Here is a 17646-nt window from a genome sequence, read left to right as displayed (position 1 = left end):
ATCATATCTACAATCCATTAGAGATATCTGCTCCACCTTTAAATGTAAATTGCACTGGTCTGCCATACAACATTAAACTGTCAGATACATTTACAAACTCATTCCTGAAGACTATTGCTTGGAAAGTTCATTCATAGATTAACTTTTTCCATCAATTAAACTCTGAGTTATACTTCATGTTTATGTAAAAGTCAGGGCACTGAAATTGATTAGAAATCAATTGAAATCAAATAATCAGACTGAACTGTTTTTGATTATAATCAGCATAACACTAATAAGGCACGCATATTTAGGGGTAAGATTTGGATTATAATACTAAAGAGTATCAAAGTGCAACCTGGATCAGTTTACCTCCAGAATCATATTTTCCATCTCTGAGCAAAACCATCTGCACTTACATTTGTGGTACTTAGATGGGATGCTTTGAATACAAATAGGAAACACTGTAAAGCCCTCTCCTAATAAAATGCATGACTTCAGATCGAACCCTCTCAAACAAGGTATATCTTTTTATTGTGGTTTCTCCTTCTCGTTTTGACGCACAATGTGGCTGTCTTCCCATTCATAATGCATAACTTGTAAAATGCAGATTTTCCCTATTATTAGTATTTTCGTCTATAACATCTGGTGAATAATGCTGAAGCAGGCAGCCATTTGAATGGAGCTTTATGAATTGCAGAGAATGAATGGAAAGAGATGACTGTGACGAAAAGTCCTTCAATGTCATCATGCTCCCTAAAGGTTTTTTTTTTTTTCATTGTTGTATATCATGATTGCGATTAGAATTGAATACACTACTAGAGAACAGTCAAATAAACAACATTTTCTAGCAGTCTGGTGGGAACAAGAAGATGCAGAGTGTCACTAAATATACTACACTGTTTTATTTTAGTTTTGTTTGAATTTTTTTTAAAGTTAGCAAGGACACATACGGCTGATTAAAAGTGACAGTAAAACATTTATATTGCCACCTAAAAAAGAAATTAACTTTTAAAAAAAAAAAATAATAATAATAAAACAATAAAAGAAAACTAGATGTCTCATGGTTTGCACACAAATATTAAGCAGTACAACTGTTTTCAGCATAAAAAACAATAAGAAATGTTTCAATCACTAAATCAGCATTTTTTTTTTATAAATATCTGGATCATGTGACACTAAGGACTGGAGTAATGACTGCCAAAACTTCAGCTTTGCATCACAGCAATTAATAAAGCTGCATGCAGTGTTGAAAGGGCCCTCGCACCCACCTCACCACCATCAGATGGCAAAAAAAAAAAAAAAACTGAATTTAAAGTGGTAAATATAAGAGGAATATTTCAGTCATTTATTTGTGCCAAACTCTGCATCTTTAAGTTAGTATAAAGCAAGTTGTTTACTGTTTCCAGCAAAAGATGCTATGATTATGACAGAATATTGGCCTTTACATGTGTTCAACCCAGGACTCTTATTAAACATGTGAAGTTTGGAGCAGATACGACATAGTATGGCTTACAACAACATGACCGTCTTTATGACATCTGAAACCAGTGCTTTGCCATCATCCCAGTATCATGCTGTGATACTGTACAAACAAAAGTGTCTGCAGACTTGGTCTGTGCTCGATGTATTTGTGGTTTACAGGGAGTTGTGCAGTAGAAGTCAGACCTGGCAGATGGGGGTTACCTTACAAATTATGATCAGTGATGTTGCCATGCGGCTACATTAACCTTAAATCTGACTGTTCTCTCTTTGAGCAGGCTATTACAAAGAGGCACAAACCAGAACCCATTTGCTTTCCCACACCATGAGTAGAGAGTTATAAACACTGGGCCATGGCTTTTCCTATTTTTATTTAAGAATCTTGAGAAGGTACTAAAAAGTTCTCCACAACCTAAAGAGATATTATTGTCTTACTTATAGGGGGCCTTAGCCCTGCTATTAAGGAATACAGGCCATTTTGGCTTCTCCTGTGGTTGAGGAACTATGCAGGGCCCCCTAACTCTTGTCCCTTATAGCATCATTTACCTCATTGTCTGCTTCTGCACAGGCTTGTTAAAGCCTGGCCTCCTGAAAACAGTTATCTAAAAGGCCTTTCAAAGACTAAAATATCACCCAAGTTTGGACTAGAGTTAAATTTAGGACCTCTGCAAGTTGTTAATATGTTTTGGAGGGTTTAACCTAAACAATATTATTGTAGCTGTGGTATTGTGCCCACAGTCATTGTACTGATTGTCATGGGAGATGATGTGTATGAAATGAACATTTTGGTACATGATTAAAACAGAAATGATTTTTCTGTTCAAGTGATGTGAGATGGTGCTAATAGTTATGGAACTGTAGCAAAACACAGACATGTGTCTAATTCATCAAGGTCAAATGTGTGTTTAGATCCAATGGACCTGGAAGATTAATTTCATTGGCTGCTGAATTTTCCTTCACACGCTAAAAGAAAACGGATCAAATGTTTGACATATCATGTCAACAATATGTGTGATTTAAAACAAAAGTTTTTTGTCCTAATTTAAGCTTTCATGGCAGGTTTCCCTCATTAAGTTTGACTTTTTCATGGTTTAAGGCAACATTTAAAGCTCAGCTCTCACTGCATAACATGCTTAAGATTCTTTTTATGATATTCACACCTGTATTACCCTTTCTTAAGACATTTCTGCACCAATTTCTAACCTGACACTCACATATTGATTTACAAGAACATTGCTTTTTGGAACTTTAATAAAAAAAAAAAAAAATTGGAATGTTTCTATGTTCCAGGGAGCCACCATCAAGAGAGATGAGTCTACTGGAGCTATAGTGGTGGCTCGGGTCATGAGAGGAGGAGCTGCTGATCGAAGTGGTGAGAAACATTTTTAATTTATTATTATTAAAAACTAACTAGAACCAAAATCAGTATATAGACATAGGAGAACACTTAAAGTTGACACGAAATGTAAAAATTTACCATCTTATTGATCTTATTGTGAATTATTCATCCATACTGTACATATGTTTCATTTTTACTCATAGCTCATAGTTTTTAATCAAAATGTCATAACTGCCATGGCTTTCCAGTCATTGAGTCCACTTAGCTTACATTCAGATATGCAGCCATCTGATATTTTTCCCCTTTTCTATTTTCTTGGATGTACATCACAATATGAAACAAAAGATTGGTCGCTAATTAAAAGTCTTGCTTGGCACAGTGCTATACCAATGCTTATAGTTCCAGGTTAAGTGGAGGAGTCGTGGCCTAATGGTTGGAGAGTTGGACTCACAATTTATGGGTTGTGGGTTCGATTCTCGGGCCGGCAGGAATTGTAGTTGGGGGGAGTGCATGTACAGTGCTCTCTCCACCTTCAATACCATGACTTAGGTGCCCTTGAGCAAGGCACTGAACCCCCAACTGCTCCCCGGGCGCCGCAGCATAAATGGCTTCCCATAATGTGTGTGTGTTTAATGCTGTGTGTGTGCACTTTGGATGGGTTAAAAAAGCAGAGCACGAATTCTGAGTATGGGTCACCATACTTGGCCGTATGTCACGTCACTTAAACTCAATGTTTAACATAATTAATTCTGCTAAAACATTCTTCTCATTGGTTCATTGGTTAATACTACAGGTCTAATTCATGAAGGGGACAAGCTCAAGGAAGTCAATGGTGTTCCAATGGAGGACAAGAACCCAAAGGAGATCCTTCCCATACTAGTATGCATCACAGATTACTAGCATGTGTTGCATTTTGGAAGCTGGTTTCCAGCATAGGATGATATTGTGTTGGTGTCCCCACAAGACGTTTTAACTAGCTTAACTAGCAAACCTCTCTTGGTTAACATGACTATACTGTCTAGACCAGAAGCCAATAATATCCAAAATAGAAACTGGTGTCTAATCTGTATGTGTAAATGTTTTTTTTTTTTTTTTTTTTTTTTAGAATGTACGTTTTCTGCAGGATGACAAATCTGCATTTTGTCTTTATTCATAAGTGTTATTGAATCTGAAAGTTGTAAGCTTGTTTTGGGCCTGTATGTTATTATCACATCCTCCAGGCCAAGTCAGAAGGAGCAGTGACCTTCAAAGTCATCCCTGGCACCAAAGAAGAGCCAGAGACCATAGATAACAAGGTCTCACTATTAAAATAATAATGTGTAAAGAGCTGTTTTCTAAATTGATTTACACTTCAGATAATTAAAACCGAACTTGTTGACATCAAAATGTATTTGTGGGTTTTTGCAGATCTTTGTAAGGGCACTTTTCAACTATAATCCCCAAGCAGATCCTGCTATTCCATGCAAAGACGCCGGGTTGGAATTCTGGAGAGGAGATGTGTTACAGATTGTAAGCCAAGAAGATGACACCTGGTGGCAGGCCAGACGGCACGGTGACGCCAACCTCAGGGCTGGATTGATTCCCTCAAGACAGCTTCAGGAAAGGTAAGAAAACTTTCGTAATCATACTATTGCAAAGTTTGAACTCCAAGTCTAGACTGAGAAACTAAATCCTTCTTTTGTCAGAGTCATACACAGACTTTGTCAGTCAGACTCAGATCCTGTCATCATTTTCCCAATGTTGAATTAGACACAGTCAAGGGTAACACAATCTGACACTCCCTTAGTCAAACTTTCGCTCATAAAAAGGAAAACAATCAATGTCATCAAAATGTGTCTTTTGTCTGGACAGTTTTTGCCTATAAATGACATCAGAAGATGAGAATATATCAGCATGCATAGATTTTGTTTTTTGAGTGTCTTTGAGTTAATGACATGAAAGTGACATTGCTGAAAGGTTTACTAAATAACTTGATGTAGCCTCAACATAAGATGAAACATTCTGACCGTCTGAGGCCAGTTCCCACAAACTGTTAAGTATGTTCTTAAACTGGCATGCTGACTTTATGGAACTTTCGGGAATACATTTTTTTCTTTTTCTTCTTCTTCTTTTGTCTAGACAGTTTGGTAGTCGATCAAACAAGTACATCTGAGGGTGAAATAATATGCCAGGTATATTCTGATAAAAAAAGTTTTGTTTGTGAATTGGTGTTTTTATTTCTTATTAAAGACTTATAGAATATAACAGATACATTATATTATATTGTTTTGCGATATAATATACACTACTGTTAAAAAGTTTGGAGTATCAGTAAAGATGTTGCTATATTGTTACAAAGAAATGTATTAAAGACAGTTCTTTTGATCTTTTTATTCATTAAAGAATGTTGAAAAATATCTTCGTTTCCACAAACATTAGGCAGAACAACTGTTTATAACTGTGATAATAAGCAATGAGTACAAATTTAGCATATTAGAATGATTTTAGAAGGATCATGTGACACTGAAGACTAGAGTAATGACTGCGAGAAAATTCAGCTTTGCCATCGCACAAATAAATCACATTTTAAAATATGGTTATTACTGTGTAACGATATTCACATCTCCATATTCATCGGGAAGAAGGAGGCGGGAACCGGCGCACAATCAAAAACATTTTAATATTCAAAAATAAACAAAACAGCGCGTCAGCCCCTCACGGCGACTGACGCGCACAAATAAAAGCAAACACATAAAATAACGTCTTACTTTTGAACCATAGTGAATTTCAGCCAGAATAGGCTTCAGTGTCAACCAGACCTACTAATGTTTTTGTCTAATGTTTTGACTATGACAGACTGAACGTCTTTTGACTTTGTATTTTGAAGAGACAGCTTTACAATTTTTATGAGGAATTTCCCTGAGCGTAACTGAGATGTTGATATTTTCAGCATGATTCCTATGTTTCCCTACAGGAGAGTGACTTTACAAAGGCCTGCAGTTCTGTTCCACCCACTGAGAGATTCGATGATATTTGGTGGTAAGCTCAGTAATCCAAGCAGTATTGAAACATCATGCAGATAAGACAGCATTTGAAATATTCAAATGCTAAATATATTCACTCTCTCTTGCCCTGTCTCAAATAGTGTACTTTATGTGCACTAGCAAACCTTTAATTGCTGCCATGCATACATACTTGAGCCAGGCAGCAGGGTGTTCATTTTGTCATTTTAGTTGCTTTGGAGGGATGCAGCCCTCATTGTGCACTGTTTCAGAGCCTTATGTCTTGCTCAGATCTGCATAGACATCAACGCTGCATTCAGTTGACCAAATAATATATACGCTATACGAAGGCATAAAACAAAACAACTAAGCCTATAAGACATAAAATTTTTAGGTTTAGGGGCGGGTTAAGTAGAGGTCATTCGTACAAATTCATACGAATTGTGCAACTCATAAAATACATAAGATTTTGCACAAATCATATGAATTTGTGCGAATTAGGTCATACAGATTAATACGAATTAGCCACCTTGTACAATATGTACGAATTGCGGTGAGATCAGGCTGGGTAAATTGAAACAAATACAGAAAAGCATGTGCTGATAATTTAAAGCTCCTGTTGTATTGAATAAACAAAGGATAGACTCCCACGCTGTGTTAAAGAGTGATGTTGAAATAATTGTGGAAATGGAGTGATGACACACTTAACATCACTACAAAAACTGTCAGTGACAGTCAGAGATGAGAGTGTGTCTAAAGGTGCCAGGCATCTTCCTGGAGCTGCTCTCTGGAGACGTGAGCTGAATCAATGACCTGATAAAGTCTGAGGAAGTGCTGTAGATTTCAGTGGCTCTGCCGGACATATTAAAAAATGTTTTACTACGTGTGAACACATTCATACTAAGCCACTGGAAAGGTTGCATTTGCACTGTTCAGAACAATCTGAGTCAATCCTTCATTTTGGCTAAAGACTTCAGCATAGACTAAGCAAAGACAGCAATGTGTGACCTCAGGATGAAAGCAGTTCTCCAGAAACATATTTAAAACAATTGTACAATTAAATACCACAAAAACATAAAGGCGTTCTTTCCGTTTCGTGGTAATATTATATTTTTTTTATTAATATTTTACAATAATGTTCAATAAAGTTATTTTAAGTTATTAAAGTTATTTTAAAGAGGATTCTTTGTAGAATTTTTTATTTATTTTTTATTTAATGTATTTGATATCCATTTCTTATTCAGATTAATACAAGCAAACACAAAGTTTTTGATATTATTTGATATAGATTTGATATTACAGTTCGGCTTTTACGTATGACACTACATAATAATTAATGCAAACTACATGTGAGCTAGTTCATCTGAACTGATGAATAACAAAAACAATATGCATGCAAAGTAACATATAGTTGCCATTGTCCTAAGTTTTTATTTTGCTGCAGTATAAATTGTTGAGGGAATTAAATTGGGTTGGAAAATATAGAAGCCAATAGATGGATCTGGAATAGTTTGATTTCATCTTGAAAAGCCATTGTAGGTCTGTTCAAAGCAACAGCCTTCCCTATAAAACCTCCATCTGTGGGTTGGATGTGAGGAGAGTGACAGCTGCTCTGTGATTTGGAGTCCTTACACGGCGATGATCGACGAGGTCACTTTACGGCCTCCCCTATAACACACTCAAACACAGAGCTTGGGTTGAAGCAGAAGGTTACCAAAATGCCACATGTTAAACTCAAGACAGCACCAGCATTTGTACTGGCTCTGTAAAAGCACGGAACACATAATTCCCCAATGAACCGCAGGTGAGGACATGGTTAAGACAAGTTGGGCTTGGTCACAGAAATTTACAATTACTATTCCAAAAATCCACCCTGGCCACAGTATGATGGACAATTGGACTGAACGTCCATGTCTTGACCCTTGGCTGCCATTGCATTGTGGCTTCTAAAGACAAGACCACACACATATTGTAAGCTTTGGATTTACGCTGCTCACCTCATCCCGTTTGAGATGTAAAAGCATGTTTGTTCTCTTCCAAAATGATTACATTTTCCTTTCTTTTCTTGATTTACCGTAAAAAAACCCCAGTCATCTCAATGTTTACATCCTAAAGACACCAAATGAAGATTAGAGATGAGCAAATGTTTATCTAAAAACTGTATCCTAAAGCAAAAGGCAGGTTTATCTAAAATAGATTATAAAATCCATCAGTCAAACAGTCAGTCTACTTAACCTCATTGGACTCATACAGCATGCCCCTGCTTCTGAAAGTTGCATCTAGTCAGCCAATCAGCTGAGAGCTTGTCAGATAGAGAATGTACTGTACATTCAGTTCCTGTGAGTAATATGTATAAGCGGTGAGTGAACTAACTGTGAGGGTGCAGTCTAACTCTGTGACCATGACGCTCCAAATTTAGGCAGTAAAAGCGACATCACAAGTTCACTGATTATACAGTAAGATTGATTGATGAAGTGCTAGGCCTTTGCTGTATCTAAATGCAGCTTCTTTCTTTAACAAATAGCTATGATGCATGTGTAACTTCAGAATGAGAATGTAAGTATTAGCAATCTGTACGAAATGTCAAAAACATTTTTTTATGTTGTTGTGAGTGCAACATCTGATTTATTCTCTCTCTCTCTCTCTCTCTCTCTCTCTCTCTCTCTCTCACTCTCTTGCCCTTTCATTCACACTGAAAAGACAACATGGAAGGTAATTTTTCATTCTTTTCAGCATGGTCACATAACAGTAACCCAGCTCTAATTTGCCAGTATTTTTGTCTTTGTTTACATCAAGTTTAAAAAACAGTACCATTGCAAATTACCCCCTTCTTTCACCACTTCTTGATTAAGGGTTTCCCAGACTCCATCTCCCATTTATCATTATTTGATTAGAGTGCACTTTTCATTTTCTCTTTTCTCTCTAACCTGCTTTCACTCAATAACCAGAGGATGTGGACTATGGAGCAATAAGTGGCATACATATAGGTGAGGATTTATTTGTCTGCATTTTATTTGTAACCTCCTAGCCTGGTATTTAGAATTAAAACACTGTAAGGACATAGCCATCGAGTCTTAAAGTTAAACATAAACACAAATATTACTTTTTTACTCACTTGGGGTCCACTGCAATGCAGTAATTCCCAGAAAATGCATAAAATGTTAATATTGAATCAAAATTGTTTTTGATAAAAAAAAATAAAACATTTATAGATGCTTTAATGCAAATATGCATTTCTTTTTGACCCCACTGCTAACTCAAATGCTACCAGTCTCACTCATTTTTTACAGTATATGTGACTTTTCCTGTTAGCCACAGTGCTGATGAACAAGACCATTGTTAAAGATATCTAACTCACCCTGTTGCATTTGTACTTGTGCATTATGTTCCCACACCATTATGAGGATGATGTTTATTCAAGCTGAGGAATCATTAGCTTTTGATTTAGTCTGATATGGTTTGAGCATTCATGCTAATGGGAGAGGCTTTGATGGCCCCAGACTGGGTGCTTTGTGCTGGTCCATTAGTGATACAGGCCATCTGAGAGCTAAACATGCACTGCGCCCATTTAGCAGCTAGGCTACCAGATGATTCTAACAGAGACGCGCCTCATTTTCAGTTCCTTGGCAAACTTGACCCCACTTCAAAAGCCAGCATGTCCACTGCTAATCTCCAGGACACACAATGGCCAAACTAGCATCAGGGCAGCTGCGGTCCCATAAGAAAACATGCTTAAGACATTACAATGGGACCAAGCCATACTGGGCTTATTTTGCCAGCTCCAAAATTTCAGATTTAGCACAGCAGCAGCACAGCAAGTATGTAATGGAAAATTGGATGCCTCTGCCACAGATGGAGAGCTCTGGTAGCACTGGATGCTTTTTGAGCAATTGTCAACATTCTTCTGTAAATCTATTCAGCAAAGCCCTTTCTAAAATATAGAGGTGCTGTTCAGAGTAACCACGTGGAGATACAAGGCCCAGGGTATTGTGGGATATGAAAAGGGTCACGAGGGAGAGGTGTGGTGGGATATTAAACTGGGGAAACCTGGAAAAGGTATCAGCAAATCCCAGTAAGATCCAGACATGGAAAAACAGAGACACATTAAAAACAGGCTCTATTTACAAACCAGATTATTCAATCAGTATGCAGTCCCACAAGCTACAAAGAGCCAATAGTTGATGCATGCTTGAAACTCCAGAAAGCTTGCTTACTTCTCCAGATCTTTTGAATGTTTTCGGTGTCAGGTAGCCGCAGCTCATGTGCATTTAGCAGACTTCGGTAATATGGCAACCGAAAGTCTACGTCAAACAGATAATGGTTTTAGCATGCAGTCTGGTGTAACCAACCGCATAGGCTATATGTCATACATTTTATGTACCGTTTGTGGCAGATAATGTGGACTGTGCACTTGATGAGGTTGCGTGCCGTGTGGTTTCTGAAGAGGCATAACAAAGCAATCCCTGTCATATTAGTGGATTGTCAGTCCAGATTCCATCGCATGGGATATATGGTGTCTGCATTGGCTCACTGCTCGTACATTACATCGCTATCGATGATTTAATGGCTCATCAGGGTTGGCTACATGTATCACTCCAGGAACGCGAGTGCAACAGTCTGGGGGTAAAGAGAATGTTTTGGAGTACCTCTCACTCTTTCTAAAAAGGAAAGTGCATCCATTAAAGATCTGTCTCTTCTGTATTGTGATGCACATCTGAGTGTAACAGATTATAAAAAAAGGGGCGGGGATTCGTAGTCGATTATGGAAGGGCAGGGTTTAAGCAGGCTAAATGATTAGAGATGTCCAGCATAAGTCAAAAGACAGAATCTGACATTTTTGTGGAAAATCAAGTTATGGCATTTATTAAAAAAATAAATTATGAGAAAGAAAGAAAGAAAGAAAGAAAGAAAGAAAGAAAGAAAGAAAGAAAGAAAGAAAGAAAGAAAGAAAAAACGTATTTTACAATATGAGTCATCAATATATGAGTTATCAATATTTTTGTCCGGTTTAAGTAGACATTTTCAGTGTATACTGTACATACTGTATGCTAAAAAGTTTTTTTTATTATTATTGTTATCTTATTCGCACAGGATTTGTAACCTCCAATCATTTGTAATATTCATGGAGGATGTCTGTCATCTTACCCCTGTGCGAATCGGCATCTCTGTGATTTGGCCTGGATTGGGCGGGTCATATATAATTTTTCGAGGTTTTTGTTTCCGGTGCACCTTTTTATCCTATTTTATCTTTGGCAAAGAATGGAGCTGCGTTGGACTGTTTGATAGTATTTTGGGTGCTGTCATCATATCGTTACACCATACAATTTGCAGAAAGAGAAAGCTGAAAAAGGTTTTGAGGTTAATGTACATCACGTTACAAATAAATCAAGCATAAAATGTTTAGCATAAAATGTTTATAATGTTTAGTTAAAATGGTGGTTAACGTTTTGTTTTATTTAGGCTACCGGTAGTTTACATTATTTACGAATGTAATAATAAAATGTGACTCAAACACAACTTAGTTTCCTAGTTCTTTCATGAAACTCTAGATGGCACATGCTGACAGGTATACATTAACGTAACTGATGATATTCATTTAATGACTTTACACAAGCTGACTGGTTCATGCTGCATATGCTACTTATGCGCTTGCTGCTTTACATATAAATGGCTGGTTATCATCCACTTGAGCATTTTGCAGCGCACTTTCAGAGTTCCCCTGAAACCCTTCCCCAGCTCTACATGTATAGATCTGCAATGGGTTATTATATATGCTATTTGTGCAGCAGAATGTCTTAAATGCATCATCCTATCACACTATGCATTGGCAGTGGCAAGTTTCTGTACTTGTTTGCATCAGCAACAGCAATAACCAACAGCAGCAGCAGTGTAGAAGATATATTCTGCCAGTGCCAAGACCAAATACAGTAATACTGTTATATCCATTACCATGATAAAATCTTCAGAGGGTCGTCATGATAGCAATATAATAGTCTGTCTGTATGTGCATCTTTCTGTCTCAGACACCAGTTTGCAGTAAAATACAATATGACTTCAAAGCTAATACACATGGATTAAAAGGCCCAAAACATTTTGACTTGATGGTACACTTAACTATCTGAGCTGATTTTATTAGTGCTGTGGGTATCTTGTTTTTGTATCCATTGCTCTCTGTACAGTGATCTTCCATGTTACAGACTCTGGAAAACAACATGACCACCAGGATTACCATGATCCCAAGTCAATCCTAACAAAACTGCTTCCAAAAACTCAAACGTCTCTGTAACTTATAATAAGACAGCTGTCCTACCCACTGAGTGTAATTTCACAGATGTAAGAGCTAGGAGATGCCCATATCATTTGCAGTAAGTAAGAGCCTCGCCGTGCCCACAACATGGCTTCCGCGAGACCGCATGCATGTGGTGAAAGCCCTGCTTTGGTGTAGCCCGTGAATTAAGGACCATTAACCTTCTGGAGTGGTGACTCCTGCACGGTGTTATTTTCTGAAACTGGTCATGAGGCTATGTTTCTGTCAGTTTTCCGACACGAAAAATGCTGCAGGTTCCAAGTTTCTAATCTCTAGATAAAGTCCAGCTCTGTCAGCACCACCATCACCAGTCATCGGCTGCATTAAGGATCGGGACTGATCCAGGTTATTTACTGCCAGCCGCTCAGCTTTCCTTGAACAGGATGGAAACAAGCAGTAATGTTCATTAGTTGTAACCAAGGTCATCTGTGAACAGAGATGAGCAGGAAGGCTGATGGAATTATAGTGTCACAGACTAAAAGATTCTCTTTGGTATATCTATAGCAGTATTGTTATGTTCACAAAAACATCTTTCCTATAACCCCATATTAGCTTATTATCATAAATTGTTATTTTTTTCCTCTCCTGTATTTTCCCCCCTTAATGTAGTTTTCAGTAACAGAAAACTGAGGGAAAATGCTTTCGTTTGTATTCCATCAGTGTAATAAGGTTGATTTAGTCATTCAGATCTTAAGTATTTTTTGACTTCTTGATTTGTACAGGGTTATTTATTTTCTTAGTTACCACATGAAGCAAGTTTTGGGTTACATAATAAAAGTTTTACAGTGTAGAGTATAATTTTTTACTATTGTATGTTTAGTGTCTTTTTTATCATTTACTTAAGTCTACTTAGATATCCTGAACTGCATAAATAAAAAATAAAAAAAAATCTAAGAAAAACTATGTCTAGAGATCCCTATCTAGTGGGAGTTAAGTGGGCCAGATAAAATTCATCTTCAGGCCTTGGTGTGATTATCTCTGTCAAATCATCCTAGCTTCTTTTTGATTTATTTATCCAGAAGCTGTTAGGCCTTCAGGCCCCACTTTTGCTGTCTATGTGGGACACTAAACATCTGGAAGCATTTAAAGGATTCAGCCAGATTAATATTGGTGGGACCAATCAAACAAGTATTTGTACAGAGGATACAGCAGCAGACAGTGTGAGATATGCCTTGCATCTGTTCACCAAGACTGTTATGTTCCTGTGTTCGGGCCCTCCACTACATAATTCCCAGAGGTGTAGATGAACATCAACAGCTACTCAGTGCCCTGTAATGTGTTTATGATACTGTTATCATTGGTAGCTACCAAATTAATTGGACAATTATAGTATGACCTCCAGTTTTTGTTTATCGGCATGGCAACAGAAGTTTTTGACAGTGATTACCCAACATTTTTACAAATCTGTTTATAAATTGTGTCAAACTGTGTTGAACATTACTTGACATCCGAGTTTGATGTATTTATCTTTTCCACAAAAATCCTTCAAACTCAGAACTTTTGTTTATTGCACGATACTACATTTGATTTATATGTTGGAAATAACATTTCTGATGCCTGTATGTTTAGCTTGTGCTGCTGAGTTGGATAGTTTAGATACGGCCCTTTGGGATTCCATATGCTGTATGCCTGCTAAAAGTTATGTTTATATAGTGGTAGCTGGGATCTTTATTATACTATTGTATTGATAGAGAAGAAACATGATTCCTCTGATATTAAAGGGATATAAATTACCCCATGATTTACTCACCCTCAAGCCATCCTACTGTAGGAAGTCCAATAAAATGCATCCATCCATCATAAAAAGTGCTCCACATGGCTTTTTTTTTGGGGGGGGGGGATTCTGAAGTGAATCAATGCTTTAGTTTAAAAATAAAATCCATATTTATATTTATAAACTCTAGCTGACATCTTACGTCATCCGCTGGATGCCACTTTCTCATGACCGCATGTACAACAAACAGCTAGTGGTAGCTGGAGATTACGTTTTATAAAGTTTTAAATATGTATATTATATATATTTTTCTTATATAAATGCATTGATTCACTTCAAATGGCATTTATTAACCCACCAACACTCTGCCCCCTAGAGCAATGTTGAATACTTTTTTATGATGAATGGATGGACTTTATTTGGACTTCATATGTCTCCTCAGAATTTTGAGGTTCATGTAGTCATATTAAATATGCAGTATAGCATTATTCCTTCCCTCATTGATCTTTTGGCCATGCAATTGATCAAGAACAGACTACTTATGAGCCTGTTCTGAACAAGAGAGGCACACTGAGAGTAGAGGACCTGGATGGTAGTTTTGATTTTATCCACCCCTCCACATCTATATCACATGCAGGCATTTCTTGTTGGGATGAAGAATATCCCAAGCCTTAACTAATGTTGGTTTAAAAATAATCAAGCAATTAATATTGTCTTTTTGATGTTGATGTTGAAGTTGATGGCCATTGCTTTTGAGTTGCCAAAAAGTACCACCATCTTCAAAACGTTCTATGCAGTCTATGCAGGGTCTACACCCTGCTCCTTACGCAGAAGGGAAAAGAGTAGAAGAGCATTTTCATAATGCCCACAGGGCAGGTAATGTGGCTCAATTTGGTCAGTCTCCAAATCTTTCAGGTCATTACAGGCTTCCAGAATCTCATCATTTATGTATTTTATGTATAATGCTTCACAGGGTATACTAATGGCATGCTTATCTTTTCAAAATACTTTGTGCACAAAGCTATTAGAAGAAGGTAACTTTGTCCAAGTTTGAAAAAAAATGTGTTCTACATTTCCACAATGTCTTTTTTTTTTTTAGTTTTCTTATATCTTGATTGCATGGAAATAAACCTAAGCAAGACCCAAATTCTCATCAGTAAAGAGGATTCAGCTCTTCCAAGAGTTTTCAAACCTTTATTTATTTTTTACAAATTCAATGCTCCATTTACTCTGTTGGTCATAATAACCTATCAGCAGTTCACAAAGAAAGCATTCTCTTTTGAAAACAAAACAAGATATGCTAGTAAGATATGTTTCAAAGCATGTTAGCTAGTTTAAGCTGGTCCTAGTTGGTCTTTATGTGGGCTATGTTTCTCATAAGCATCTTAAACCCAGGTTGATCGTAGCTCCAATGGTGTCAATGGTTCTACAATCAGCTTAGGCTTACGATGCTTTTGAAAAATGCAGCCCTAGTCATGAGCTTAAACCAGCTCATGACCAACTAAGGACCATCTTAAACCAGCTCAAACCTGCTGACATATGCTGTTCTTTTTTTTTTCTTTTTTTTACAACTTTGAGTACAAAGATGAGGAATACTTTACCTCTACTTTATTGCTTCTGTGAACCAAAAGTTCTTGCAAGTTATACTCTACAAGTAGGATTTGTGGAAATTATTGTGTCCGTCCTGTCCTGCACTTAATCATGGTCTGCAATAATCAGTTCTGCTTGATATCCCAAAGCAGTATTTTCCAACCTTACACGTTTTGGATGTCTCCCTATCAAACACACTCACCTGATATAATTTTTCATCTTGTTTGTAGAAACTCCAAAACTTGTTTCAGATAAGCAAGACATCCAAATGTGTACAGTTGGGGGGCTTCCAGGAACAGGACTGGGAACCACTGTCCAAGCTCTGTAATGTTCTGCTTAAACTTCCATAACATTCACATGGATAGTCTTGCACGATGGTGCATACTGCTATTCAGTTACTTGATGGTGGTTTCTTTGTGGTTAAAGTTTTCTTCTGATGACCACATTACTGATTCTCTTTGGTCACTGTTAAGCTCACCGATGCTTGCATTGCAGATTTACCAAAGTGCAGGTCTTGCCAGGACTATAGTTTTGACTACCTCTTGGGTCTTCAAGTCTACTAATTTCTCAGTTTTGTTGACCCTTCTTTGGTCCTCATGTCTGATTTCAGGTTCCAAGAACCAATTCCAAAGCAAAACTAGACATTGACAGCTATCTAAAACATACACTAATGATCCAGACAAACACACTTGTCTAATAAGAAACAGATGTAAGTATAACTGCCCAGATATTTTTGGCATCTTTACTTGGTAGGAACTCTGAGCAAATTATGGTGTAATTTCTAAACACATTACTCAATGAATGGGGAAAAAAGAACCAAATCAAGCTTGACTTATTATGACATACCTATGTAAATTTAAATCAATAAAAAATTATTTAAAAAAAAAGAGTTCAAGTATTCTTCTAAAACTAACTACATGTGATGTTAAGTTAATTGATTTAGTTTTCTCCTTTCCCGCAGCTGGTTTGAGGAAAAGTTTCCGGTTGAGCCGGAAGAACAGCACAAGTCAACATGTGAGACAGAAGATGGGCAAAGGAAATGCCGGTATCCATTTACCAATATATCAGGAGGTCCTGCCCTACAAGAGAAAGCCTGGTGAGCCTTACCGCCTTGTGCTCCTAACTGGTGAGAATGATTCTTGCTTAAAAAAATAACTAATCTAATAACTTAAATCTGTCATTATTAGGACTGTCAAACGATCAATTGTGATTAATCACATCCAACGTAAAAGTTTTCATTTACATTTTATTTATTTTTTTTGTGTACTGTTCATTTATTCCACATAAATGCACACACTTATATTCTATATTTCAAAATAATTGTGTACACAGTAGACCACAGTAAGCTATGGAAGATTATTTCCACAAAAAAAGTCAGAATTTCAGGATATAAACTCACAATTCAGAATTTTTTCTCAGAATTGCAAGTTTATATCTCACAAGTCTGCCTTTTTTCTTGCAATTCTGACTTCTGACTTGAGATATAAACTCACAATTGTGAGTTATAAAGTCTGATTCTGAGAGGAGGGAAAATACCTTCTTTTTTTACAACTGCAAGCTTATATCTCTATAATAATTCTAATAATAATTCTATAGCACGCAATTGCAAGTTATAAAGACAAAATTGCAAGATATAGAGTCACAATTCTGAGATTATATCTGGCACTTGACCTGATTTGTCAGAATTGCGATTTTATTTCTGGCAATTCTTACTTTGTATTTACCGATTGTGATCTTATATCGTGCAATTCTGAATCGCAAAATAAAAATTCTGAATGGTGAAGGAGAAAGTCAGAATGCATGTGTTATATTCCGGGTCTTTTACAGACCAAATTCTGCATTGTTCATCACTGGTAAGATTCCCTACCGGTGAGCTGTTAAAGGGGTCATATGATGTTGCTAAAAAGAACATTTGTGTATTTGGTGTAATGAAATGTGTTTATGCAGTTTAAGGTTAAAGAAAAAAACACATTATTTTCCACATACTGTACATTATTGTTGCTCCTCTATGCCCAGCCTTATGAAAGTTCATTGGTCTGAAAAGCGAGGTGTGCTCTGATTGGCCAGCTATCCAGTGTGTTGTGGTTCTATAAAGAATGTCTCTTTGGATTTGAGACTTTAGTCTTTGTAGGTTTACAGATCTTCTTTATGCACCAAGAGTTTGTAACACTCCAAAGAGAAAGGAACAATTTAAATGGCATCATATGAACCACTGGGCCCTGTCTTTAAATAAAGAACAAAAGTCACATGTTCA

General features: G+C 36.9%; 1 protein-coding gene across 1 annotated transcript in view; it reads left to right on the top strand.

Annotated features, from left to right (window-relative positions):
• The window catches only part of mpp7b (MAGUK p55 scaffold protein 7b), a 52894-nt gene that overhangs the window by 11022 nt on the left and 24226 nt on the right, over window positions 1-17646 (top strand). The window contains exons 7-12 of the mRNA XM_052549389.1: window positions 2752-2833; window positions 3594-3679; window positions 4021-4095; window positions 4208-4404; window positions 5754-5818; window positions 16354-16518. Coding sequence (XP_052405349.1) covers window positions 2752-2833; window positions 3594-3679; window positions 4021-4095; window positions 4208-4404; window positions 5754-5818; window positions 16354-16518 — 670 coding nt within the window. The remainder of the gene's footprint in view (window positions 1-2751; window positions 2834-3593; window positions 3680-4020; window positions 4096-4207; window positions 4405-5753; window positions 5819-16353; window positions 16519-17646) is intronic.

Source organism: Carassius gibelio, chromosome B2, assembly GCF_023724105.1.
Source record: "Carassius gibelio isolate Cgi1373 ecotype wild population from Czech Republic chromosome B2, carGib1.2-hapl.c, whole genome shotgun sequence".
Taxonomy (NCBI): Eukaryota; Metazoa; Chordata; class Actinopteri; order Cypriniformes; family Cyprinidae; genus Carassius; species Carassius gibelio.
Note: the sequence above shows the minus strand (reverse complement) of the source record. Positions and strands in the feature narration are given on the sequence as shown.